At 58.1% G+C, this 27,311-nt stretch overlaps 1 protein-coding gene across 1 annotated transcript in view; it reads right to left on the minus strand.

The window, feature by feature from the left end:
- The window catches only part of SHANK2 (SH3 and multiple ankyrin repeat domains 2), a 463,356-nt gene that overhangs the window by 351,284 nt on the left and 84,761 nt on the right, over positions 1-27,311 (minus strand). The window contains exons 5-8 of the mRNA XM_047692580.1: positions 25,301-25,409; positions 12,525-12,676; positions 11,325-11,492; positions 2,883-2,999 (exon numbers count right to left, since the gene is read on the minus strand). Of these exons, the coding sequence (XP_047548536.1) occupies positions 2,883-2,999; positions 11,325-11,492; positions 12,525-12,676; positions 25,301-25,409 (546 nt within the window). The remainder of the gene's footprint in view (positions 1-2,882; positions 3,000-11,324; positions 11,493-12,524; positions 12,677-25,300; positions 25,410-27,311) is intronic.

Raw genomic sequence — 27,311 nt, forward strand, 5'->3', positions numbered from 1 at the left:
GGAGAGAGGGAACAGCTCTGCCCTGCCTACCCGAGCTCACTGGCACACGGGGAGCAAGGTGCCCAGCCGTGGAGCGGGGAGTCTGTCCCCACATGTCCAGGGTGGATGCAGACACGGCCTTCCCCACCCAGCCTCGGCCAAGTATGTCCCGCAGCCTAACTCAGCTCGCTGCCTGCTTTACAGATACAGTCCTGTTGGCACACGGCCACCCTCACTCACCTCGGTGCTGTCTGTGGCTGAGCTCACGGTGCAGCGGCAGAGCGGTGTGGCCCTGACAAGCCCACGTGGGCCACAAAGTCAAAAACAATACGCGTCCTTTACAGGAAATGTCTGCTCTGGGAAGAAAATACCTAGGAGGAAATACTGCAAGGCACATGGGGGAGGGTGTTCCCGAAGCCGCCAGCCGAGGGCGGGGGACAGGGCGGGCGACAGGCGCGCCCTGCCCATCACACCGGCCGTCACCAAGCCAGAATACGGACTACCGGGTGGTCTGAACCTTCCTTAACAAAATATTCCCACCAACGCTCACAAAGACCGTCTTATCCACAATTATTTCAAGTGACAGAAAACATTCTTTCCTGGATTTTTTTCTTTCATTCATGATAAATTATGCTTGAAATCTACTGGGGAAAATTAAGGAACGTTCCTCCCTCTAAGACAGCAATTAAGAAGCGCCTGTCAGCACAGATGTTTTTCCAGCCAAAGCCAAGTCTCACGATGCGTGTTTTCCGAATGAAGCCCAGCTAGGTCTCTCCAAGCTCAAAAAACCAAAATACCCCCCAAAACGCCATGCAGCTCCCACCGCCCCAGCAGCACGCAAATCCCACCGATATACTCGCATTAAGGAGGAAGCCTGGAGCCCTGCTGAAACGCTCCCTCAACCCCCTCGGGCTGAGCTGCTCTGCTGTGCCAGCCCCAGAAGAGACCCTAAGAGATGGCAATCTATTTGCCTCTGAGAAGCCAGGTCTGGGGGACAGGGTGCCCGCAGGGAAAACAGACACGGCCTAATAACGGCAGTTCACCCTGGTTATCTCACGAAGGGCTGCAGAGCTAACCATACAGCTAATGCTCTCGGGAGCTCATCGAGAGAAGGCTTGACTAAGGGTGGGATATCCGAGTTGGGTCTTGAAGGATGCATAGGAGTTTTCTATGGCAAAGAATTTACGGCAAAGAGGGTTTCATGGCTGGAAGGATCCAGTCAGGGAAGAACCAGGGAAAGGACTCAGGTGTAGACAAAGGCTGAAGATTTCACCCAAAAAGATAGCATCAGCGCTTTGTTCTGGGAAGAGGATGCCGACTGCAGAGAAGACAGGCAAAGTGCACATGGCTTGGGGACCCCCGGGAAGATCTCCCCTCTGTTCCTCCAGTTAGGGGAGCCCCCCACCTTCTGCTCAGCTGCTCAGTATAGTGTTCAGATCCCACCACCCTCCAGACTCCTTGAAATCAGAGAGACAAAAAGAAAAGAAAGTTGGAGCAGAGAACACCTTTGATATTGGCCTCCGGGAGTTATCTTGACCTGGAGCCTCAAGGACGCTGACCCTCCCTTCTCCCCGCCCCTGCCCCAAGCAGATTCTGAAACCCACCACCTCCGGGGAGCCCCGGGCCCTTCCCACAGCCTCTGTGAGCCTCCCCACTGTCCTCTGCCCCACCACTGTGCCTCTTGGCGGGACCAGCAGGGTGCTCACGCCGTTCCTCCCCAGCCATTGGGGATTCACACTCCTGGAGGCCGGGGGGGGGGGGGGGGGGGTGTCATATCCCACCCCTCAGGGCACACCAAACACGCTCATCTCCAGCTTGCCTTGGCACAAAAGGACAATTGCCACAGGAACCCACTCAGATGTGATCCCTAGATGGGGACAGAAGGTGGACAGCAGGAGCCAGGGGCTCGAGGGGGAAAGGAGTCCATGTTTCTCAGGACAGTGTCCGCTGGGAAGATGGAAAGTCCTAGAAGGAAAGCACCACTGGTCGCAAAGCAACACGAATGTGCTTCATGGCAGTGAACTACCTTGTGAAAGTGGTTAAAATCGTTTGTGCTTCTGTCGTGTGTCACTGCAGCTAAGGGGAAAAGCCCGTTGGGAGCGTGTTTGCACACGCAACGGTGGCAATTTGCCTCTGCCGCACGCTGGTCCTGGGCAAGTTTGGCGAGGTGCTGGAATCCTCCCGGGGGCTCGTCGGCCACGCCCGTGCCCCTCTGTCCTGCACATCCCCGCACACACCCACTCTGGGGCAGACAGAGTTTACCTGTGCAGCCGGGGATGGCGGGAACGAGGGGACCCCCAGCTCCCCAGCTTGCTTCTGGGGGTGGACAGAGTGGTGGGGTGGCCCAGGAGGGGAGCAGACCAGGGTCTCCAGCCCAGCTCTGGCTCTGGGATGGCTCCCTTCTCTTCCCCGCGACTTGGCTTCCTCTCTGCTACAACAGGGTAACCATTCTCGAGGAAGCAGCTGAAGATGGCAGCTTGCTGGGGGCTGGAGGTGGCCCCTGAGATTCCCGTGGGAAGGCTGAACCGCCAAGGCAAGCGATTTTGGAAATGGGCCTTGAGGAGGGGTTGAGGGTCCAGTGAGGTTGTGAGGGTGGGGCCCTGACCTGACGGGACAGCGCCCTCGTCAGAAGAGACTGCACGGTGCTGTTGGTCTCACCATGGCAAGCAAGGACATGGACAGAAGGCGCCATCCACAGCCGGGAAAGAGCTTTCCCTGGGAGCAGAACCTGCCTGCACCCTGACCTTGGCCTCTAGCCTCTGGGACCGTCTGTGGGGCTCCGTGAGGGCACTTGTGCTGACCCAGACAGCACCCTGCAGGGCCCTCGGCACAGTCCCAGCCCTGGCACCCACGCGGCAGGCAGGGTGTTGGGGGAGCGCGCCCACCCGCATGCCCCCACTGACCTGGTTGTAGAGGGCGCAGATGTGCAGGGCTGTGTTCCCCGAGGCGTTCTGGGCCGCCATGTCCGCCCCGTAGAAGAGCAGGTGCTCCAGGTGCTGCACGTGGCCGTACCTGCAGGCCTGGAACGAGAGTCCACGCGGTCAGCGGGCAGCACACACGAGTCTCCAAGCTCCACGTGCGCTCGGCCGCTTCCCCAGAACCCACAGAGGCCGAGCCCAGACCACCCCCGTGTTGGACCAGGGCCCCATGTCAGACCACCCCCGTGTCGGACACGCCCACAGTGTCCTGAGTTTCGGGGGGGCCGCCGGGGGGACCGAGGACTTAGTCTGGGCTCCCGGACAGCAGGTCTGCGAAGGGCCCCCGTGCTCCTTTCGTTTGCATCTGGGGACCCAATGCCCAGGGACACACGTGTTGGCTTCCCCCTGGTCTCTGTGGCCAAGCCCACCAAACGCAAACCGGGATGCTCCCTCCCTGGCCCCACTTATCGAAACTCCTCCCCCCTGGGGTGGGGCATGAAAACAGCCAGAAGGGGCGCATATGGCCTCTGTGGTGGCCAGGGAAGGGAGCCCAAGCCCGGCCTCCAGGCGAGGGCCAGGCCCCACTGTTGCTACGAAAGGTAAACCGGCCCCTCAGGAGCGCTCAGGAGGTGGGGGGCAGGCAGCCCCACAGTGAGAGTTCTCCCTCCCCGAGGCCCTCAAGGGGGTCACGTGTGCTGTTCCTGAACAAGCAGGTCTCTGGGATCAAGTAGGCATCTGCACCCAAATCATGGACCTTCCGTTTTCCAGAACGTTCCCCCGTGAGCCCATGTCTTTCATGTGTAGACACAAACCCCACGTTAGTGTGAGAGTCACGTAGAATAAGGGACCCCCAAAGACCCACGTGATGCCCGGCACCAGGCCAGCCCTGCCGACAGCAGCTCTCCGGGAGCCAGGAAGCCCCGTGCTGTGACCGCTCCAGCCGGGGTCCAGGGCACACTGTGCGGTTACCAGAGCAGCCCAGGACCCGGGGCAGGCAGTCAGTTCCAAGCAGCCCCTGACCTCGGGGAAGGCCAGCATGCAGCCAGCGATGGGCAGCACTGACGGTGGGAGGGCCACGGTCCCTGGGAGTGGTGACAACGTGGATGGGAGACGGGCGGGCCAGGAAGCGGGTCCTGACCCACAGGCCGGGGCTGACCGCTGAGGCCCATGGCGGCCACTGAGGCCCACAGCAGGAAGGGAACGAGCCAGCTGGGGCGGCGCGGGCAGCTCTCACGACCACGCCTTCTGGATAACAGGGGCGGGCCGTGGCACCTCACCAAGGGAAGATGGCTGGGAAGATGCCAGAACCGTCACTGGGATGAGCTTGAACAGAAAACCCAGAAACCCCCCGTCACCGCGCCCCGTCTCCATGGAGCAGGCTCACTCGATCTCGAAGCCAGTGGTTCCCCCGATACGGATGCTTTCGCCCACCGGCCCTCCCCCTCCCGTGGCAGCAGGGCCTGCGCTTCCTGTGGGGCCCCCAACCCACTCTCAGAGGTCGAGGGGCTGCCCCGCCCCACTGCTTCCGCAGGCACAGCCCACGGGCCTCTGCCACCGGTGCCAGGCCACAGGCTGGGGGCCCGCGGGGGCTCCCCCAAGGCCCTGAGGCTGCAACACCGGCTGGAACTGCTCACAGCTCCCTGTCTTCGAGGACAGCTGGCGGAAAACCCGCAGAACCCCAGAGCGGCTAGGAGCAGAGGAGCAGGAGCACAGGGGAGAGAGAGGAAGGGAGGGGGACAGACACAGAGCCAAGGACCGACGCACACACGCCCATGACAGGGCTCTCCGAGCTCCAGCCATGCCTGGAGTCCTCAGGACACAAAGCCTGGGCAGAAATTTTATTTCCCCTTATACCAGTTTGAGTTGAGATTTCTGTTCCTGAAATCAAAGGAGCCTGGACTCATCGGCTCTCCCCAGAAGATGGGGGCAGAAGAAACCCCCCATTTCTGCAGCAAGAAACACCAGTGGGGGCCAGGCCCACCCATGAACGGGGAATAAGGAAAGGGACTTAACAGCCTCAGAGACCCCACAGAATCCCAATTACAGAAGAAAAGACAGAAGCCTGGCAAGACTGCACCTGGCCAGGCCATCAGAGTGAACATCACTGGTAACAGGTGGGGGTCACCACGTGCCCCCCAACAGGATGCCAGGAATGTGATATTCCTACGTGATCACTCCAACAATATTCCTACCAAAATGCACACTCCAGACCTCATCATGAAGAAATACTGACCCAACCCAAATCTCCAAGCTCACTGCCCCGTAGTCTTTGCAGGGGTCCCCAGTGGAAGGTTTCGGTGTAGGGTCCCGGATGGGATCCTTTCAGTATAAGGGACGTTATTGGGACGAGGGACAAAACTTGAACGTGGTCTCTGAGTGAATGTATGTGGGTTTCTCTGGTGTTCCAGCAAATTCCTGAGTTTAAAACTGATAGAGTCATTTACAACATAGAGAAACTAGTCCTCGTTTGACACAAAGACCTCAAAGCTCACCAAAGTAAGAAATTTGTCCAGCCCCAAGATAAACTATGCTAACCATTTCCCCTTGAAATGGGGGCTGGGGATCCTGGCCTTCGAGAGACAGCTTGGAAGGGCTGCCAGAGGCCAGAGAGCCGAGACCTGACACACAGCACCCCTTACACTCCTGTCTCTTGACCATCTCGATGAGGGGCTCCTGGAGACATGCGTGAGTGGGGGGGACTCCACTCCACACCTATTGCCTGCAAATCTCCTGGGTGTACGTGTTTGGAGAAATTTCCCAGTGAGACCTGGGGCTCATCCCAGCTATGCTAAACACCGGCCATCAGGAGCCAACCCCGTAATTTGGTGGAAATGAGGGAAAAGCAAACGCTTTCCTTCCAGCACGTTACTGCCACCTGCTGGACACCTGCTGGGACACACGTACTACCCTAAGGGGGCAGCAAGCTCAGAGGTGCCCCAGGTTGTGCAAGGCACTCGGGACAATGCGGAGTGCACGGCACGGCAGACAGCGGCACATGCTTCTGCCTGGCTCCGTGCCACCAACAAACTATTTAAACCCGCAGCACGCTTGGGCAGGTCTCCTAAAGCATGCGCTGATGATGGGAGCGGGAGACAATGATTTGAAAACAATACCTCGTTTCAGCCCCTCCTCGTCGGGAAGTGAGGTGCCCAGCGGCGCAGAGACACTCTCGCCCAAACACACGCACACACAGCTTGGTTGACTCGAGCCACTGGCTGCCGCATGGCCCTGGGTTCCACAGTTTTCAAAGGCCAGTGGTGGTCTTGCTGCTCGCCCAAAGGGGAGTCAGGGAAATGTGTGAGTGAGTGTGCGGAGGACAGGCCAACTGGGGAGTGCCAGTTCTGTGCTGGCCAAGGCTGGGAGCTGCACGATGTCCTCCCAAATTCCTGTGTTGGAGCCCTGACTCCTACCCCTCCCCGAAGGATGGCGGACTGGGGTATCTGGAAATGGGGGCCTTGAAAAGATGATTAACATAACATGAGGTCACCAGGGTGGCCCTGATCCAGGGTGAGCGGTGTCCTTATAGAAGAGGACATCAGGACATAGAGACGCACGGGGGGATGACCCCATGGGGACACAGGGAGAGCACGACCGTCCACACACGAGGAGAGAGGCCTCGGGAGGACCCGCCCTGCCCGCCCCTGCATCTCAGACTTTAGCCTCCAGGACCAGGGGACAGTTCTTATCTGCTGTGTGAGCCCCATGACTGTGAGATTTCGTCAAAACTGCCCAAACAGACCAATATGATCAGTTCAGATCAACCAGATTGTACGTTTCAGCCTGAAATGACACATAAAACGTGTCATGCTACGAATTCCAAAAGGAGAGATGTCTTTGGACATCTGTGACAGCTGCCACTTACCCCACGGAGCCCACTGCTTTTATAATCTGACTTCTGGACCTACGATGTCTCCTGTAGACTTCATGGGCATTGCTGGGGTACAACACAGGCCCCAACCATGGAGAGAAAGTGGTATGACCGCCATCCCGGCCTGGGGTCTTCACCCCTCCCCTCCCCTCCGCCCCGAGAATCAGGGCTGCTCAGAAAGACGATGGCTCAGTGGGCCTCAATCCCACCGCAGGCCCCGGCGAAAGGATGCACTGATTACCTCCCTGAAGGACTCCTGGCTCATCTGGGCAGGGCAGGGGCATGGGGTACGGATCTGCCGCCCCAGGTCAGTACGGAGTGGGAACCAGAGGCAGGTGTGCCGGCAAGCTCTGACCCCTCCACCTGGCAGCTGGGGGACCCCAGACTCTCCGACCCGGGGGAGGGGGGGCTCATCTGTAAAGATGCGGTAACCATGGCTTCTGCATCCGGGGACAGGCTCAGCCAAGGTTCTGCGGTTCCCACACCAATGGCCGCAGACTGTGCTGTGCTGCATCCAAGCACTATAGGCATGCTGTCCCCAGGCGCACGTGTGACGGCCCCGCCCCACGAGGCCAGCAACACCACCATTCCTGACCTGAGACAGCATGAGCCTCTCGCGGCAGCCAGGCCTCGACGCTTCACTCCGCATGAAGCCTCCCCCTGCTCTGGTTAGAACTGCCCCTCCCTGCGGAGGCTCCCCCTTCACACCTGTGCTCATGGGAGTCCCAGGCTCCCCTGGACAGGGTGGGCATCCCAGGGCACTGGGGAGACCCCGACTTTGAGCCCGGGGTCCACGCCATCTAAAAGCTAACTCCTTCAGCGAACCGTGTTCAGGAGCATGTATGACATGTGGGCTCCCTGTTCAGTGGGGAGTCTGCTTCTCCGTCTACCCTTCACCCCTGCTCATGATCTCATGCTCTCAAATAAATAAACCAAACCTTTAAAAGGAAAAAAAAAAGGAATTCTTGAGGAAATTAGATGAGACCTATAGGAAGGTCTGCGAGCAAAGTGAAGGGCTGACTGTCACGTATTACTTCTGTGACGATGACAGCCATGACTAAGTAGACGAGGACTAAGACAGTGATTGGGGCACGGCTGGGTGAGGATGACTGTGAACGGGGCATGGCCAGGAGAGGAGGGGGCAGAGGTGTGGCCAGGCGAGGGGGAGGGCGGCAGGGGCATGGCTAAGTCACAGGCCAAGAACACTGGACTGACAACAGGAGGGGGGACCCCCCTCCCCGAAACACGGTCAGAGGAGTTCAGAGAGGGAGGGAAGGAGGGTGGGAGGGATCGAGGTGCCCCAGAGCTGGTCACACAGCACGACCTGCATGAGGGCGCATGGGACCCCAGGGCAGTTCCTCCACAGAGCAGCTGTCCCCAGACTGGGGGCAGCCACCCTCTCCAGAGCGCTCAGCCTCCCATAACCGAACACAGCCAAACCCGCAGGCTGTGCCAGGGAGAGCATGAGCCATCCCCCGCCTTCCCCTGGTATTCTCGGTTGTGGGACTGTGTCTGGGTGTTTGTCACTTTCTCCTGTTTCCTCAAATTTCCCACTGTGGCCGAGCTGAGTAGTTAGGGTCACAGTCTGTGGGGAGCTGCCTACAAAAACACGCGCTTCCAGAGTCGGCCTGCAGGGGCGGGCGTCCCCAGGCGCTGCGCAGCACGTGCGGGATCAGGACAGCCTCCGTCACCCGTCAGCACCTGGCCTGGCCTCCGCGGGGAAGCGGACGAAACCACCTCCAGACCTTGAGCAGGCCTGGCTGCGGGTGCGCAGGACCCCTCCAAGGGCGCGGAGCCAGGCGGCTGGGACGGGCCGTGCCCACGCCAGGGCGTGAGGCTGAGGGACAGACCTGAGGCGGAGAACCGCACACCCCAGAGCTCCGCGGTGCTTCTCCCCCTCGCTCTGGCAAAACCTGCGTGCTCCCCGCCCCCCAACGTGTGTCCCATGGGGCGGCTTCCGCTCACAAGCTGGGAGGCGGTGGTGAGGGCGGGGCGGGGGTGGACTCCGCTGCGGCCTCGGGCAGATTACCCTGCCCCGCCCCCCTTCTGGGCCGTCACCTGGTCTGAGTCCTGGTGGCCCGCAGGTGTCCGCTGCGGAGGCTCCAGGTGTGCAAGATGGGGCCAATAAGGCCGATCAGGACAGCAGGGACTGACTGGGTGTCGAGAATCTCGGAGGAGGAGGTCTAGTCTGCTGACCTCTGCGTAGCGCCCACCTCCACCACCTCACAGCCAGTCTTGGCCACAGCAGACCAGGCAGCGGGGCTGGGGGGGCAGGGACCACCCAGATAATCGAGACCCTCTGGTAGGGAGGAAACCGGCCTCCCAGGACGTGGTGGAAAAGAAACCACCGGGGGGCAGGGCATGACCCTGATGGGTGCAACGGTTAGAGGATGCTCAGCCCTGGGAGCACCCCCCCACCCCCCGCCATGGCCTCCAAGCTGAAACTCAGCACCAGGGGGCTGGGGCCCTGGGATCAAGAGGTCTGGTGGCCTCAATGCCCACATGCTCAGAAGCCGTGCTCCGGGTCTCAGGCATGGAACCGGCTCACGCGGGGACCAGAAATCACGGCTGGAGCCCACATCGTGGGCGGTGACCGCCAGGAACCCCCCAACCCCCAGCACACCAATGCTTCATCTCACGGCGGCCAGGGGCCAGACCGTCGCAGGCACCTGACAGGAAAGGGACTCTGGCGGGCGGCCTCCGCTGGTGGAGGGTGGGAGGAGGTCGAACCCAGCTCGGAGAACTCTCTAAAGCTGGGCCCTGACGCTGGGTTAAATCTCTAGCAAGCCTACGTTCCTATCTTCTGTATTTCTGACACCCTGGCATCTGGGGCCTTGCCGACGCCTGGACATCTGCCCCTCCCCGGGCAAGTCACTTCCGACAGCACAGGACTGGCCCAGAGGACAACTCTCAGACGCAAACCAGCCCACACAGAGCCCTCACCCCTGCCTGCCTTCCCAGGCTCTCGCTCTCCGGCCGTGACCCACCTGCCCTGGCCAGCCCAGGGACAGCCCCGGAGCCCCAGTGTCCCTGACATTATCCAGACTAGCCACACATCAGCCGGTCCCATCCCACAAAAATCACAGGGAAGGCTCTTGGCCCCATTCCCCCCCAGGGTCTGCTGCCTCCCAACCCAGCCCGGGGTGTCCCCCATGGCCCATGTGTCCACCTCCCAGGATCTGTAACATACCCTCTTTCCAGTGGCTGCCGCCTCCGCTGTCCCTGCATTGTATTTAAAACAAGGTTTGGGACAGGCCAGGAAACGACCCTGGAAGGACCCGGAAGCACACGGAGGTGCGGCCGCAGGGGGCAGAGTGAGAAGGGAGGACACCCAGAGGCGTCTCAGCCCTGCACTTACAGGAGGGCCTTCCCAGGGCCCGAGGGCGCAGCAGGCCCAGACACCCACTCCAGGGGGAACGAATGGAGACCCCCAGGGCACTGGTCGCTCCTCACTCCTCCGAGGGTCCCACCATGGCTGTGGGCTGGGGGCCGCCAGGAGCTCACCCAGCGGGGCGGAAGCGGTCGCCCCTCCAGGCCGCGGGGCTGTTGACGGGTCAGGGCGGACCCAGCACGCAGAAGGCCAAGCGGGGAGGGCCTGCCTGCACCCCACGACCGCCTGCGACCCCTCCGCGCGGCTGCGCCCGCCAACCACAACAGGTGGGGGACGCCCCCTCCCAGACCGGGTGAGCGCGAGAGGCCACAGTGGCCGAGGGAAGTGGACCGGCGGCCGGAGAGCCGGGAGTGTCACTGCCCACCCGAGAACAGTTCAGAGCCTCCGCCTGCTCCAGCCCTTTCCCCCTCGCCTTCTGCGACCCACACCCCAGTCTGCTCGCCCGCCCGCCACCCTCCTCTGCCCGGAGACCCTGACCTGGCCTCCCGCACCACCGGGCTCCCTGGTTGGCTGGCTCACACACGGCTCAGCCAATAGGACGGCAGGACAAGAGAGAGGCGGGGCACTTCCTGCCCGCGGCCCCGCCCACCGCAGCTGTGCTCGCTTCTGGGACCACAACAGCCTCCCCTGCTGGGGGTGCATTAAGGACGCTTCACCTGAGCCCGCAGGTGGGTCCTTTCTTTACAGGACAGCAGCTGACACTCCCCGGACCCCACCGGTACCAGGTGGGGTCAGGGAAACCTGTGTCCTGTGCGTGGAAATCGGGCACCACACTGAGCCACTGGTTTCAGAAATCGGGCACACAGCGGGTCACCTGTGCTCAGAAGTCAGGCATCACGCCGGTCACCTGTGTGCACAAAGCGCCCAGCGCCAAGCTCTGCTGGCCCCGGAGATGCTGGATGCGCGGTGAGCGCCCAGGTCCCACGAAGGGTACACCCACCCCACAACTCCAGATGATTACTACCCTACAGAAATGCAACAGGATGCCTGACTTTCCGATGTCTTCACAAGGTCAGAAACGTGTATTTCTAGGTAAATATCCCTGCTTTTAAATGCTGGCGACGAATCCCAGCGTTTCAGAAGCCGCGTGGGCAGAACAGAAGGCTGGACAGGCAGGTGTGGGCTGCGGGGAAGGGTTAAGGGAGGCGTGCGTCGGCCGCGTGCGCACCTGGTGGATCTCGTGCCAGCCGTTCTCGTCCCTGCAGCACACGGCCGCGTGCTCGTGGAGCAGCAGCTCGCAGCAGTAGGGGTCCCCGCCCACGATCGCGGTGTGGTACAGCGGTGTGAGGCCGTAGCTGTCTTTGTAATCCGGGGATGCTCCCAGCTCCAAAAGGGTCTGGAAAACAAGAGCACCAGACGTGGGTCTCATGACCCCTTTTGCAAAGTGCATCAAGAATGAAGGGTGGGGGTCGGGGTCACGCTCCTGCAGGCCCGAGGCTGAGCAGGCCCTTGCTGCCGCAGGTTTCCTGGGCCTCCTGGAGTGAGGCAGATGCCAGCATCCGGTGGTGAGGTTTCTGGCCCTGAAGAAGGACATGGCATCTAGGCAAGTGGGATGCGGGATGCGCGTGCATCGGGGGGTCAGGAGATGGGTCTGCAGACATGTGCCGGGGCACATGGGCACCTGCTGTGCCCTGCTGACCCCCACGTACTGGTGGAGAGCTACAAAGGCAGGGTGGCCTTTGCAGAAAAGGGAAAAGGTATACTACCCAACCTGAAAACAGCATAAAACCATCTCAGCGTGCATCCTGAGGGCAGCACAACGGGAACGCTGTCACGAACGCTGTCACGAACGCTGGATTTCGGACAGAACCAGCGGACAAGGGGCAGCTGATGGGAACTCGAGAAATCCAAGACTTCTGAGAGCAGCATTGCCTGGGGATCGGCCCCCAACAGCAGGTTCCCCTCCCTCCCTGCCAGGGCTCTTGGGGACCCACCAAACGTGGGGCCAGGACAGGTAAAGTATGCAGAGGGTTTGTGGGGAGGATGAGGGGTGAAAGCACCCGCCAATGGGCTTCCAGAGACCTGGCGAGGGGGATGCTGGCGGCAGCGAGGCTGGCTCTGGGTTTGCAGCCTCCTCCCAGGGAAGTGGGGGGGTGCCTTTCAGCACTGCCCTTCCTGGCCCCAAACACAAGCCTCTGACCGAGCCAGATGGACAGACGACCTTTTAGAAACATCAAATTCAAGATTCCCCAGAAGAGAGGGTCAGCCCCCGCCCCCCCCCGGACGTCCAAACCCCAGTGGGAACACAATTCAGGGTCAGCTCGGGTGGCCATCGTGGGACGGGGACAGGGAACAGGCACGGATGCTGGGGATTGGACAGGGAGCCCCCCCCCCCCCCCCCCCCCGGTGAACGGGCTGCGGAATGTACCTTCAGGGCTACTTGGTTCCTGGTTCGGGCGGCTTTGTGCAGGGCGGTCATCCCATCTCTGGCGCGGAAGTCCAGGTGGGCGCCGCCGTTTCTGAGAGCTTTGATCACCTCCGCAGGCTCATCCAGCTGAGCGGCTAAGGTCAGCGGGGTCTCTGTGGGACCCAAACACATGCAAGATCAGGATGTGCACCAGGGGAGATGGCCAAGGCACACAGCTCACGACGAGGTCAAGTGCAAAGTCTGAGTGACATTGAAGAACCCACCCCAGTATCCACGCGGGTAGCACGGCCTCAACGGGGACGATGGTGGTGACCCTTGGGGTCACGTGCAAATCAAAATGGGGGCAGAGACTGAGTTTCCAAATTATTGTTTTGTCGGCAGTGGGTCTGATAAGCTGTCCTCGCTGCCCGCATCCCAAAGACACAGAATCCCACAACGCTATCCATAGGCTTCCCGGCGGGAACAGTGACCACTAGGGCTGTAGTTAAAGGTCTAAAAGGCAGATGCCCGCCTTTCCGCATCTCAGTGTGACAACGTTTACTGGGCATCTTGGAGGACGGCCAGACTTAGGCTGCGGGCACATGGAGTAAGGGAGGTGTGGAGTCTATGCCCCATGGAGGTTGGGGTCTGGGTGGGTGGACCTGAATGGGGTCAGCACAATAAATGACCAGCAGAGGGCTGGGCCAGAAGCCCTGGAGACAGGATGATGGGGCCCGCCCCCATGGGGACAAGGTTACAAGTTACAAAGGGTCCCCCGCCACCCTGGGCAGCCGACTTAGGACCAGTCTGTCGCTGGCCATGATGGGGACGGTGGTATTTGGTTAAACCACCTTCTCTTCTGCTCATTCTCCCTACCATCGTCACTGCCAAGCAAGGCACATGGCCCTGATGTGCTCAATCGGAGAGGCTTTTACCTGCTAGAAGAGTGCTGTGAGCGCCAGGACAACGTGCATGTCCCCAGGACCCAGAGACACTCCTGGCTGATGATGAGTCGTTCTGACTTTAAGCGCATTTTGAGAATAGAAGAACTGGGGCATCTGATCTGGGGTTGAATTCCCTTGTGACCTCACCTCGGTCACGTCCCCGGCTGTCCCCAGGAAGGGCAGCCACATCCTGAGTTCAGCTCTGCCACCCCCATCTTGCCCTAATCCCCAGCCGTATTTACCCATGAACGAGCACTGTTCTGAGGGCTCTCTAAACTCGTCAGGGGAATCACCCCACACTGAAGGTGTCGGGGGTTGAGACGGCGTGGAGCAGGGCGGGAGCCCCACGTGGGGCAGACGTGCAGAGAGATGCAAACTCAGGGAGAGACCCCTGCCCAGTAGAGGGGGGAGAGGGAGCTGTCCGGGCTTCACTGCCTTAGCCCCAGCGGCATCCTGGCCACAGGTGTGGGACGGCATCGGCGTGGGCTCGGTCCCTTGGGGGGCAGCGGAAGTGCGTGGAAGGCCCCATCCTCTGGAGCCACCAGCATGTCCACCTCAAAGTCAAATTTCTTACAATAACTTGGGGAAGCTGGTCCCTCAGTATGAGGTCAGTTTAGGCCTGATGCACATGTGGGGCGGTCAGCCCTCAAAACTATTAGGATTCTTTATTTGGCTGTCTATCCATGGCCAATGCAAGTGGGACCCAGGCTGGAGTCCTACCTCTGGCTCCAGACCACAGACCCCTTTGGCAGAGCCAGGTCCTGGGACGGTGCTGGGCACCTAAGAGCCGCTGAATAGAGAACTAGGCACCCTGTTAATGGTAGGAGATCTTACATACTTGAGGGGACCTCCAGCCCTTGGACGATACCCATGACAAGAGGTAACTTCCTCCAACAGCCCTGCCGGAATGACGCACTGCAGACTCGCCACGTTCAAACCTGACCAGGACCCACCCCAGCGAGGCCGGGAGAGCCCCCCAGCTGACACCCCAGCAAGTTCGAGAGAGCCCCCAGCTGGCACACCCTTTGGGAAGGGCGTCCAGTGAGACATGGTATGGTGCTGACAGACCCACCCCCCCCAAGACGCCACCCCACCTGCCAATGTGTGGCCATCAGGGGCTTGCATGGTCTGCGTGACTGACGGCCACGTGCCCGTGCCACCTGCACCACAGTTCCCTGAAAATGTTCCACTTTGAAGTTACTTCAGTTACAGTAAATGCACTAGAACCTCAACAAGGCCCTCGTGTCTCTCAATGGGACCACCCAATGGGGCAGAAACTGCTCTCCTCTTCCCAGACAGTCGTGAACACCTACTACCTCTTGCCTAGACCGGCCTGGCTGCCTCGAGAGGCACCAGCAGGAGGGTCTGCAGGGGTGAGAGGTACGAGGGAGCTGAAGGCACAGTGTAAGGGCGCCAGCGGCTGGCTTCCAACCTTTCAGACTCGGAGGCAAGTGGGAGGGGCCCTGTGCATTGCAGGCAGTGTGCACCCCGGGCCCAGGGGTGCTTCTGGGAGCATCGAAGTGCCAGACAAAGACCTCGGAAGCCAAGCGTGTGGGTGAGCGGCTCCTCCTGGAGGAACAGGGCCCGGTGGTAGCAAAACCCAGCTCCGCTCCGGGAAGGCTGGATGGCCTGAGCAGGTGCCCCAGACCCTCTGGGTGTCTCCTCCCCTGCAAGGCGAGGGTAAAAGCCCGACCCCCACCTCACGGGGACCTGTGAGGCCGGAATGCGTGTGTCACCCACTGGATGGTGCCTGTCCCCAGGTGCGCCCTCCGAGACCACCAGCTGGAGCAGTTCGTCTCGCGAAGACACACAAATCTTGCTCTCTTTGTTATGACTTTTTCCCCGTATTTTTCCAAGCCTGTGCAATGCAGGACTTCATGATTTTACATAACGAAAACGGTAATTTCCCAAATGAACCATGAAGCCAATGCTTGGTAGCATTCCCACCCCACCACAGCCTGGTCACAGTCGCATGTGACTTTCTCAGCAAGGGACAGTCTCGATGCTCCCAGAACATGGAGCAGAGGAAACAAACATTCCCACACCTACTCAGTGCTGTGTGGCCGCCCCAGGAGGACAGGGAGTACAGTATCCCCGAGCTTCTGTAAGATGGGCAAATAAATAGGTAAAAGATCACTGGATGAGGGGCTGGATAGATGCTTAGATAAGCAGATGGACGGACAGACGGTCAGATGAGTGCACGGACTCATGGGTGGGTGGGTGGATGGATGGATGGATGGATGGGATGGGCAGGTAGATGGGCAGATGGATGGACAGACAGAGGAACAGATGGGTGGGTGGATGGATGGGTAGATGGACAGGTTGATGGATAACTGGGTAGATGGATGAGTGGGTGGGTAGATATAGGGAAGGAGAGAGGGAGGGAGAAAGGGAGAGGAAGAGATGGGTGAGTGAAAAGATGGGCAGGAGGGATGTACATGAGGTCCTACATATGCACAGGCAGTTAAAAAAGAATAAATCAGAAGATTAGTATTTGGGCTCACAAGCGACAGAGGGCGTACAACCTGTGCATTCAATTATCTTAGTGTTGCTTTCTAATATAAAACTCATTATTAAATTACCCACAGTTGAGAGATCACACACCCCCTTCCCTATGCCTGCACGCCTCCTGCAGAATGTCCCAAGCAGGAAACACCAGGCTTTGCATCTGGACCCTTTGTGCTCCAGGCTGGGCTCAGCTGTGACATGGTTGGACACCTTGAACCCCACAGGGCCTGGATCCCCTTCTGCGCTGCAGAGACCACCCTGTCCCACCCACAGTGCAGGGCAACAGGGAGTCACAGCTCGGAAAGTGCTTCATAATGAAAAAGCTCCCAGCAGCTCGAAGAAAACAGATCTACAGAAACAGCCCAGGTAAGATTCGCCGCACCTGCTTGACACGGAGACAGACGCCCCACAAGACATAAGAGGCACAACGTCCCAGTGGAGTCAGGCTTCTGCCTTCACTCACATCCATCCTCCCTTTCCTAAAGTGATCGGTTTTAGGAAAACGCGTCTCTCTAAAACAAGACACGCCCCTTCTGCGTCAAACAGACGTTTTGCCATCCAAAATGCGACCCTGGGGACAATGACCAGGAAACACTCCTGACCAGGAGTTTTCAGAAAAAGCCATGTGAAGCTGTGTTTGCTAACCCTCTGGGGGAGAAGCGGCCTCCCGCTAGAATGTTCCAGAAGTCCACACAAGGGGGATGTCTCCTTTTCAGGGGACACCCGAGAAGTGGAAGCAAAGCCAGAGAAGTGGGGCTACGCACCTGCCTATCCTTGGCCCCCTCTCCTCTGGGTCAGCAGAAATCTGACATGACCCCAGATGTCACAGCCTTGATGGCGAGAAGGCTTCCTACAGCACCGATGTGGGCTCATCTCCATCTCTGTGACAAATCCAGGGGCCTGAGGTCACACCTCAAAGTTCCCAAGAACCAGAGAGGAGACTGAGGGATTCCCTCCTCGTTAGCTGGACCTGTGGTTCTCAGACATGGGCATGAATTAAGAACCCTCCAAAGAGCTCGTTAATACAAAGAATGTGGACCTGCACCTCTGACGGGCCGGTGATCCCAGGACATGCTCAGCAGGAGAACGCGGGTTCGCAAACCTGAATGCAGTGATTCCAGCTAGTCCCACACCCAGATACTGCTTTAATCGGTGTGGCTGTGAGCCCAATAGATTAGGACTTGGTAAAACCTCCTTGCGTGGTTTTCAACATGGGAACCACTGCTCTGAACACCTGGGAACTCCAGTGAGTTCCATGGACAGAGCCCAGGAGCTGGTTAGACACGCAAAATCTCAGGGCGCCTGGCGGGGGTTCAGTCGGTGAAGCGTCTGCCTTGGGCTCAGGTCATGATCCTGGGGTCCTGGGATCGAGTCCCACAATGGGCTCCCTGCTCAGCGGGGAGTCTGCTTCTCCCTCTGCCCCCCTACTTGTGTGCTCTCTCTCCCTCTCATGCTCACTCTCTCAAATAAATAAATAAAATCTTAAAAAAAAAAAAAAAAAGGAGGATGCCTGGGTGGCTCAGCCTCTGCCTTTGGGTTGGGTCACGATCCCAAGGTCATGGGATCAAGTCCTGCATCAGTCTCCTCACTTGACAGGGTACCTGCTTCTCTCTGTCTCTCTTCCTCTGCCTGCCTCTCTGCCTGTTTGTGCTCTCTCCCTCTGTGTCAAATAAATAAATAAAATCTTTTAAAAAAAAAAAGAAAAAGAAATGTAAAATCTCATTAAAAGGAAAGGAAAATAAAACAATCTCTGGCTCCAGCTCAGCTCTTCAGAATGAAAACTAACATTTTAGCAAGATTCCCAGGTCACATATATCAAGTCTGCATGGGCCTGCAGCACCATTCTCCCACCATTTGTTGAAAAAATAAACAAACCCAGAAAAACGGTGCCGTCCCTCACATGGGTTTACCCCTTTATTTACAAATACACGTGACCATGGGGAAAGCTGTCGGCTGCTTAACAAATGGTCTGGGACAGCTGGATTTCTATGTGGGAGCCCTACATCATGCCAGATGCACGTCACTCAGAATGGCTCACAAATGGAAGAGCTACAGCTCTGAAAACTGTAGGTAAGACCACAGGAGTAAATCTTTGTAACCCTGAGGTAGGCATGATTTCTATTTTAATAAAAAAAAAAAATAGGATACTGAAATCACAAACAACAAAAGAAAGAAGAAACACACCGGACTTTATAAAATTAAAGACTTTTGTGCGTCAAAGGCTTGCACCAAGGAAGTGAAAAGACAACCCACAGACTGCAAGAAGGTATTTGCAACCACATATCTGATTAAGGATTTGTATCCAGAATATATAAAGAACTTCCACCACTCAACAAGAGCACACAACCCAATCGAAACGGGGGTTAAAGGACCTGGATAGACACTTCCCCCAAAGATATGCAAATGGTCAGTAAGCACAGGGAAAGATGCTAGGCATCATGGGTCATCAGGGAAATGCAAATAAAACCACGGGGACATGGGACATTTGCAACAACGGCTGTAATGAACGAGACAGGTGGTGGAGCATCGGCAAGGCTGCGGGGACTGGAACCTCCCACGCACTGTGGCTGGGATGCCAGAGGGTGCAGCCACATTGGAAACCAATCCGGCAGCTTCTCAAAAGCTTCCAAATGGAGCTACCCCGCGGCCCAGCAGTCCCCCGGGTCCGGGCATGAGATGGATAAAAACACATCCACACACTCCACACAAGAGTGTCCATGGCAGCCGAGAAGTGTGAATGACCCCAGCGGCCCCAACTAATGAGTGGGGGAACAAAAGTGGCCCATCAACAAATGTCACTTGGGACCTCGTAGTGTGCAACTCTGTCTCCCACAGAGACAGGAAGCAGACAGGTGGCTGCCGGGGGCCAGGGAGTACGTGCGGCGTGACCGCACATGGGCACAAGGTCTCCTGCCTGGGTGTCCTAAAGGCAGCGGCAATGGTGCGACTCTGAGCATATATTTAAAAACCACTGAACTATACACTTCTGATGGCTAAATCCAGTGGCGCGTGAAATGTATCTCGATAAAGCCTTATAAAACACAAAGACCGAATCACACGTAAGTTATATCTTAATAATGTTTTTAATGCAAAAAATTATACACACCTTATGGTATGAACATATTGAATGTATTACACAGTAGACACAGCTGAATGTTTTTAGAAGGGAGACAAGGTTTGGGGTTTCCGCCCCGCCTGGCGGACCACGGGCACATCCTCCATATGATAAAAGGACTGTGGTGTCCTCCAGGTTAAGGGAATATTCACGCGTCCTGGGATTGAACAATGAGACAAACAGATGGCAGAGAGTGGCCACCAGGCCTCTCACTATCAGTGGGGAGGTGACAGCGTAGCCAGGGAAGGGTCGGCACTGGTCTGCGTGGCTGTGGATCAGATTGGAGACCTTGGTGTGCGCTCATGTTGTCTGAATACAGATACAGATGGTTACACACAGAAGGATTTGTAGATATGCACACATTCACGAGTATATACACACACATGCACACACACACAGGTTGTTGTGCTGGGAGCAAGTGCCGTCCAGCGGCGATGAGCACACAGATTCTGGTTCCTATGACCATTCTCCATCCATTCTCCTGGACGACTGGCGGGCTCCGGGTCTGGGCAGGAAATGCACAGGATGAGCCTGGGGCGTCTTCTAGTACCAGATAGTAAGCAAGGGGCCAAAAACTAAGGACCCACATTGATGGGGTCTGTCCAAGGGCCTTGGGAGCCGGCTGAAAGAGCTCCCAGGGGGCAGAGCTAGAGCACTGGGTCCTGACCTAGATGATGAATTCAACATCCAGCCGTCCACACTGATAGGGATAACCGAGAGAGAATGAATGAATGAATGCAGGAGAAAAGACACACCTGCGTGCAGAATTCCATCACGTGTGTGGATACTGTCCTCAAGGACGGGGCATGTAACTCCCCATGCTTAGCTGTGGGCTGTGCTGAGTGGCTTCCTTCCAAAGAGGACAGTCCGTAAAGGGGAAGAGAGGGAGCGTACAGCCAAGACCTGACGCGCACCCCTGCCGGGTGAGCAGGGCCAGCATCACAGGGACGAGTCAGGTGCGGAGCACGAGCCCGGATGTGACGGAAAAGGGCCCTTCACCCTGGGGGCCTCCTCCCAAACCCACAGCCCAGTCTGACCGTGACGCATACACTAGACAACCCTGACAAGGGGGACGTTCCACAAAATGCCCAACCGGCTCCCAAAACGGCCGAGGTCAGAAAAACCAAGGGGAGCCCTAGAAACTGTCACAATGAAGAGGGTCCCACGGCAACAAGACAGCCACGTGCCATGAGGCTCCTGGGGCAGAAAAGCGACATTAACCAACTGGATGGGGAATGAACCCGGAAGAAAACACGCACTTTGGTTAACAGCAACCTATCCGGATTGGCTCGTTAATTATAAAATGCATCCTACTCTGGTAAGACAGGAGCAGGGCAGATGGGCTACGGTGCAGCTGGAACATTCTGGAATATATTCCTAACTCTGTAAACCTCACGCTGCTCTGACAGAGTCACTGCCCTGTGTAGGCAATGAAGGGACAGCCCCAAGGCTCATGCTGCAGGTGACGGTTTGATGGGATGAAGCTGCTGCTGACCCGTCCCCAGCCGGCCCTCTGAGGAGACGCTCCTGACCACGGGGCCTTTGCTCATGACCATGTGTGCACGTTGTGACATGGGTCACTGTGAGAAGCACCAGACTGACCTCCTCTCCCCCTGGCCAGCAGCCCTGGCGGATGTCTCAATGCCAAGGGTCCCTCCTGCAGGCACCCATGCCTGTGCCCACCCCAATCCCTTGCTTGCCTGACAGGGGTCTACCCTCCCCGGCCCCATGCACCTTAGGAGTCACCTATGACCCTTGCTGAAACATGACCCTGAACTAACTGGATGTTCCACCCGAGCTCCCGTTTCCAGACGGATCTCTCGGGACCAGGCAGTGCATCTGACCAGCCCAGTGTACCCCAGAACCCCAGCCCGCGAGCGGCACAGTCTTCCTGCAGACTTCCAGGTGCCTCCCACCCTCTGCCTGCTGACATTTACGAGGTTCCAGAACCGCGTCTGCTCAGACTGCCCCCCTCCCGTTTACCCAATGCAATGATTTCTGGAGAATTCCATTCCGGAGTTTACGCAGGGGCTACGGGAGCTGGGCTGCGGTGACACGCGGTGGGGCTGGGCACCTCTCGGCACAGGTGACAAACAGGAGCCCGACCAGGGGACGAACTGTCACCGCCCTGGAAACTAACCTTGCAGCTGGCTCTCCCGGGTGCAGTCCGGACCCATCGCAGGTGCCTGGCGAAGTGCAGCCCGCCCATGAAAATTCCACTCTTACTCCTCCATACGTTTCAGGAGTTGAAAGACGGCTCCCGGCTTTGTTAATACCCCGCGGCTGTCATGCCCGGGATTCCTGCAGGCTCGGGAGCACGGGGGGACATAAAAGCACTACGCTAAATTTTGCTCAGATTATTACTTTGGTTTCCCTCCTCAGGGCTTAGAACGCCATGCACCTTATCCCAGAGGTTCCGACCAAAGCAGGAGATGCGCCCAGGACCCCAGTGGGCGAGGCTTTATGTCTTCATAGGACTGTTGCTGTGACTCAGGAACATTTCCACTGGACGAGGCACCCGACGGTTGGCTGTAATCCCAGCTGCTGTTCTCATGAGCGGGCCACTGCATGGAGATTTCGTCCCTTCCTGTGCATCTCTCCAGCCAGAGGGGGGCTTCCCCAACCTCTGGCCCCCGCGTGCAGCCCAGAAGCGTCCAAGAACTACACGTGGCGCATGTCCGAACGTGGGGTTTCCTGCACGTGGGAAGCTGCTTTCCCCTCTCTGCACAGGGGAGGGTGAGGAAGACTGCTTTCTCGCTAGGTGGCTTTCAAGGTCACCCAGCTCAGCGTGGAGTTGCTGGAACACCAGAAGAGGCCACAGGGGTCAGAGCCAATGAGGACAACAGTGCGGCGTCTAGGGTAAGAGGGGACGTGAGGCAGCACAAAGAGGGCCAGCTTCACCGGATGCACGAGGATTGAGGGAAACGAGGCTTCCCGTGCCCTTGCCACCTCACTCGCCTGTAATCACGTGACTACAGCTGCATCATTAAGTGCCATGGTCACACTTGGGGTGACTGTGCCGGTTTGTCTGGGACCAAGGGGGTTCCCGAACGTGAGCCATCCCAGGAGAATCGGGACAGGTTGGTCACATAACCTGTTGTCTGAAGGCAGCCTGTGACAGCCATCCCGAGCCGTCCCTGTGGCTTCCAGACAAGGAGAAAACAATACCTGGAGTTTTCGCTGTACCACTAACACGACGGGACCTTTCCAGAGACCCCACTGTGGACGACACACCACACGTGAGACATGAAACACTACAGTGGGTGCTCCGATGTCCCCGCCCCGTAGGTACCGTCATCAATGGAACACCTCAGGCCACCGTGTCTCCCCGACTCTCCACAGCCAGGGCACCTCCCTGGGCGGCCCCCCAGCAGGACTCGCCTCCCGCGGTCACTGTCGCACACAGCTCTCTCAGAAGGGTCAAGGCTTCTCGGCATGCTGGCTTCGGGCGGGAGGACAAGTGGTCCCCGATGCTCCACATTGCCCACAAAAAACCTGCCCACAGATGTTTGTAGCAGCTTTTCTGACAACTGCTGAGACCTGGAAGCAGCCGGACGTCCTGCAGGACGTCCTGTGGACGGATTTGTCCTGTGGACGGACAAATAAACCGGGTCCATCCAGACGATGGGAAATGGCTCAGCACTACAGAGAAGGGAGCTCCCGAGCTGAAAAGTCATGGAGGAAACACAGCATCTTCCTCAGTGAAAGAAGCCGATTTGAAAAGGCCACATACCGTATGGTTTCGACGCTACAACGTTCTGGAAAAAAGCAAAACCATGGAGACAGTGAAGAGATCAGCGCTGCTATGTGTTAGCAGGGCTGGAGGGTGAACGGGTGAGCACAGACGACGTCAAGGGCAGAGAGGCTGCTCTGTGTCGCTGTGGTGAGGGACAGCTGTCGTGGCCGTTGGTTGAAATGCAGGATGCTGGGAACGGCGGGGCTGGAGGTTATCAGGGACTCCCACAGAGCCTCCAGCTTTCCACTCACTTCCTTGTAAACCTAAACCTGCTCTAACAAATAAAGTCCACTAATTAAAAAAAAAAATGGGCAAAGAGGAAACAGGGAAGGTTCTGCTTTCTCGGGGAGCGTTAGGCACGACCAGGACAGATCTGCGCGTGGTCCATGACGATCTGGTGGCTGCCACGTGCCAGCGTCTCTGCTTGACATGTTACACTTGAAAATAAGTAACCGTTTCTAGTCTATCTGTCCGGACAAGAAAATAATTAGAAAAACACACACAACACCCAACGGGACACAGAGCTCGATGGCGCGAGCCGCCGGCCAAGAGTGGAGATGGGGGCTGCCCGAGACAAAGAAGCCGGCCCGGGCTGCCAGTGGCGTCAAGCCGCAGACAGGGCCATGGGAGACGGTGCGGACCTCTGTCTGGAAATAACTCGGGGTCTGTACTGTGTGGTTCTAGAAGCTAGGAGAGGGTCTGCCCTGGAGGATGTGTCACTACAAGCCAAGAATCTGGAAGACGCCAGTTCCAGGAAACGAGGCCACGGAAAGGGGGTCATGTGGGAAGAAGAGCAGCCTGCGGCAGACCCCTGGGCTCCCTGACTGCCTGCCCTCCCTCGTGGAATCATCTGGAAACAGCCAGGGATGAGGCCAGGCTGGTGGACATCCAGGTAAAAGGCTGGCCCAAGGAGGGAACCACAGACTTCACTTCTCTACATTGCCCTCCACGTTTTACCTCCATGGTCCAGCCACGTGTGCCATCCAAACCCCCACCGCCCAAGTCCCATCTTCTGGCATCTCAGGTACCAAAGCTGTGGTCAGAAGTTTAATTGAGGAGACAGATGAGTCAGCGGTGATCACGGATCGCAGCACTGCAACCTGGGCTGGGCAGGGATGGGCACCGCCGGATGGGCCCGGGGGGGTCTTGCCCCAGCTGCAGTGGTCAGAGGAGCCCCGAGCGATGATGAGAATTCTCCATCCTAGAGCTGACATCTGCACCTGCTGTGGGCTCGGTACCTGAGCCACAGGGCAGGACACATGTAGGTAACAGTGGCCCAGGTGGAGGGCTGGCCGGTCCCCAGCGGTGGGGAAAGGGACCCTGCAGGGACTGAGTCCAGAAGGAACACTACCAACCGACAGGGACAAATGCCTCCAGATGCCACGAAGTCTGCCTGAGCCCTCTCTCGGCCAGCCCAGCTCAGCGTGTCCCACTGCACAGGCTCTCACCCAGTGACTGTGTTCTGCTCCAGGGGACACAGGGCAGTGTCTGCACACAGCCTGGTTGTCACAGCCTGGACTGCGACTGGGGCCTGGGGCCTGGGGTGGAGGCTAGCGAGGCTGCAAACATCCCACAGCCCAGGACACAGCCCCCCCACAAACAGCCATCCGGGCCCACAAAGGAGTTCGATCCCACCACAAAAAGGAAGGCAATGCAGGAGGACAGCATGGATGGGCCTTGAGGGCACCGTGCTACGTGAACAACGTCGGATACCGTATGATGCCACTTCCATGCCAAATCTGAAAGTCCCCGCCCCCAAACAGAGCAGAGTGCCAGCTGCCAGAGGCGGGTGGGGATGGCACAGGTGGCCAACGGTAGGAATCCCCAGTTACAAGCTGTAGGAGTCCTGGTAGAGCACAGGACTACAGCTAATGAGTTCTCTGTACTCAGAACAGTAACATGTCCTCTGTACCCCGTAACAAGTTAACCAGACCTGTGGTCCTCAGGACACAATGTATCCAATTATCCAATCCAGAGCCTAGCCTGAAACTAACAAGATTAGGGATCCACTGCATCTCAATTATAGGGGGGCAGGGCGGAGAGATGAAATAGAGGTCATTGCTCATTTGCAATTGTTTAAAGAAGGAGAAACTGTCCAGCCCCACAGCCACAGCGTAGAATCTGGGCACCCCCAGGCTCTTCGGACCCACGAACGATGAGCAGCCCACACGCCAGCATGGGAGTGAGGCGTTCACGCGTAAGTGTTTCTCCCACAGCGGGCACACAACGGGTCCACGCGCCTTACCATCCTTCCTTCATTCACTCTCCCAACAGCCATGCACGAGCGCCTACTATGTGCCAGGCTCCGTGCTCGCTACACAGCTCAGCCGGCCCTTCTCATCTGGAACTTAAGCGGGAGCGAGAAAGTACTTTCGAAAACCACGTACAGTGTAGCTGTTGCCCTTGCGTGTGGGATCTGATAACAAAGGCACGTTCTTGGACTGAGTCCGCGCTTCTGTGAGGCTTACCAACGTCCTCTCCACCCGGGACCTACCTCCCGTGTCCAGGTCATGGAAATTCGGATCCAGGCCTCGTTCCAGCATTTTGATGATCTTCTCCACCGAACGGTGCTGAATGTGGTCCATGAATTTTTTCAGATTGGTCTAAGGGGAAAAATCAACAAACAGAAATGTCTTCCGGGCCCCGGAAGCATCCTTCCAGGGTGCATTCCGGCCTCCTCTGTGGAAAAGGAGCTACCCCTTGCATGGGACGCTACAGACCCACCCGGCAGAGGCTCGCGGTATCTGGAACCCCAGCGCCAAGCAAGGAGCCCAGCGTGAGGCAGATGCAAGCAGCCTGCTGGGATGAAGGTTCTAGAAATCTCTCGCCTTTCACGTCCATGCCAAGAGCCACAGGACCTTCCTTCGCAGATGAAAGGATGAGCCACCGGGGCCACTCTGGAAAACTAGCTTCTAGGATGTACCCCCGAGCTTTAGAGTCCCTCTCCTGGGAGCGAGGCCCCAGCACCAACATTTGTGCTTTCAACAGCCGCAGTGGAGGGCAGAGAGGGCAGCCCCTCACTTAGCTAATCCACTTTTCGGTGAACCTGTGACTACATGGACAGACACAGGGATGTCTCGCCACGAAGCAATTCAAGGTTAAAAGAGATAATCCCTTCTCATGGGGTCAGAATGACCTGGGGATCAAGCCTGGTAGGGAGGGACGTTTCCCCAGCTTAGCCCGGTCTCATCTGTAACAGAAACCATGATTTCCTGCCACGGAGCAGATGGCCCAGTATCCAATCTGCCTCCACCTGAGGATAAGCCCAGTATCCAATCTGCCTCCACCTGAACAGGTGATCTCCTGTCGCTGGCCCGAGTCTGCACCCACCCTGCACGCAGCTCCCATGACACGGCACGGCCGTGGGGGCTCTGGGGCCAGGCTGGATCTCCACCCGCACACTCTACCTATATCCCGGAGCCAAAATTAACAAATGTCCAAAGACAGATACACTTGTGCTCACTTAATGTTTCCACTGCTATGTAGTAATTGCTTTTTGTTTTTTTTAAATCCAAAAAGCACATTTTTATGTATGCATCAGAAGGTCATCAAAAAAAAAAAAAACTAGAAGCTTGCAGACCCTGGGGCTGAAAGGCCACTGTTCCGGCGGATTCCAGGGCTGGGCAGGGAGGTGCATGAGGACCCGGACCATTAGCTGGGCCACAAAGCTGTCAGGGCTCAGAGGATGGTGGGGACACGTCAGGGGGAGAGCCAGGCAGAAGGGCCACCACCAGCCACGTCCGGACACTGTGAGCACATCGGTAAGTAATGGTGAGCCACAACCAGTTGAGCACAGTATAAATCCCCGTATCTGTTGTGCTACAAATGGGGGACGGAACAAGAGCCAGGGGAGCCCATCGGCTGCAAGTGCCCACGGAGCTCCCAGCACCATGTACGCTCGCCTGGGCGGCATGAGGGTGGACCACAGGCAGTGTCCAGGCACGTCCCGACGTCCTGGCGCATCTCTCCCTGTGCGCCCCACCCTCGAGCACCCCCAGACACCGGGCATCCTCCTCGCCACGAAGGTGGGTGAGGTCACACTCGAGCCCCTGTACCCTGCGGACACGCACAGCAGCCCCGACAAAGGGGCAGGGGTCCCCGCCGCGAGCCCAGCCAGGCTCCTGACCTCAGCCCCCTCCTCCACACCCCTGCTGGCCACAAGCCAGTCTCACCTCTGTGCGGTTGGGGTCAAGCCCTTTAATTGGCTCTGTGGTCAGTGTGTCCTCTACGTCGGCAGTGGGGACTCAGAGAGAGGGGCTTCCCCTCCTCCCAGAAACACCCAGGGGGGACGTGCATTGAATGGTGACCCGCCTGACGCTGTCCCCGTGTGACTTGTCACCCAGCACAGTTTCGTCACAAGGACAGAACGGCTGTGTTCGGGGGCCCTGGTGGATGCCCTTCTGGGCACACAGGAGGGCGTGTTCACTCACGTGGTTTAGTCAGGCCCACATGGGCCACACGCGCCCAGGCAAGGTGGGGCCGTTCGCCACCAGGTGCGTGTCCGA

The sequence above is a fragment of the Lutra lutra genome, chromosome 10 (genome assembly GCF_902655055.1).
Source record: "Lutra lutra chromosome 10, mLutLut1.2, whole genome shotgun sequence".
Lineage (NCBI taxonomy): Eukaryota > Metazoa > Chordata > Mammalia > Carnivora > Mustelidae > Lutra > Lutra lutra.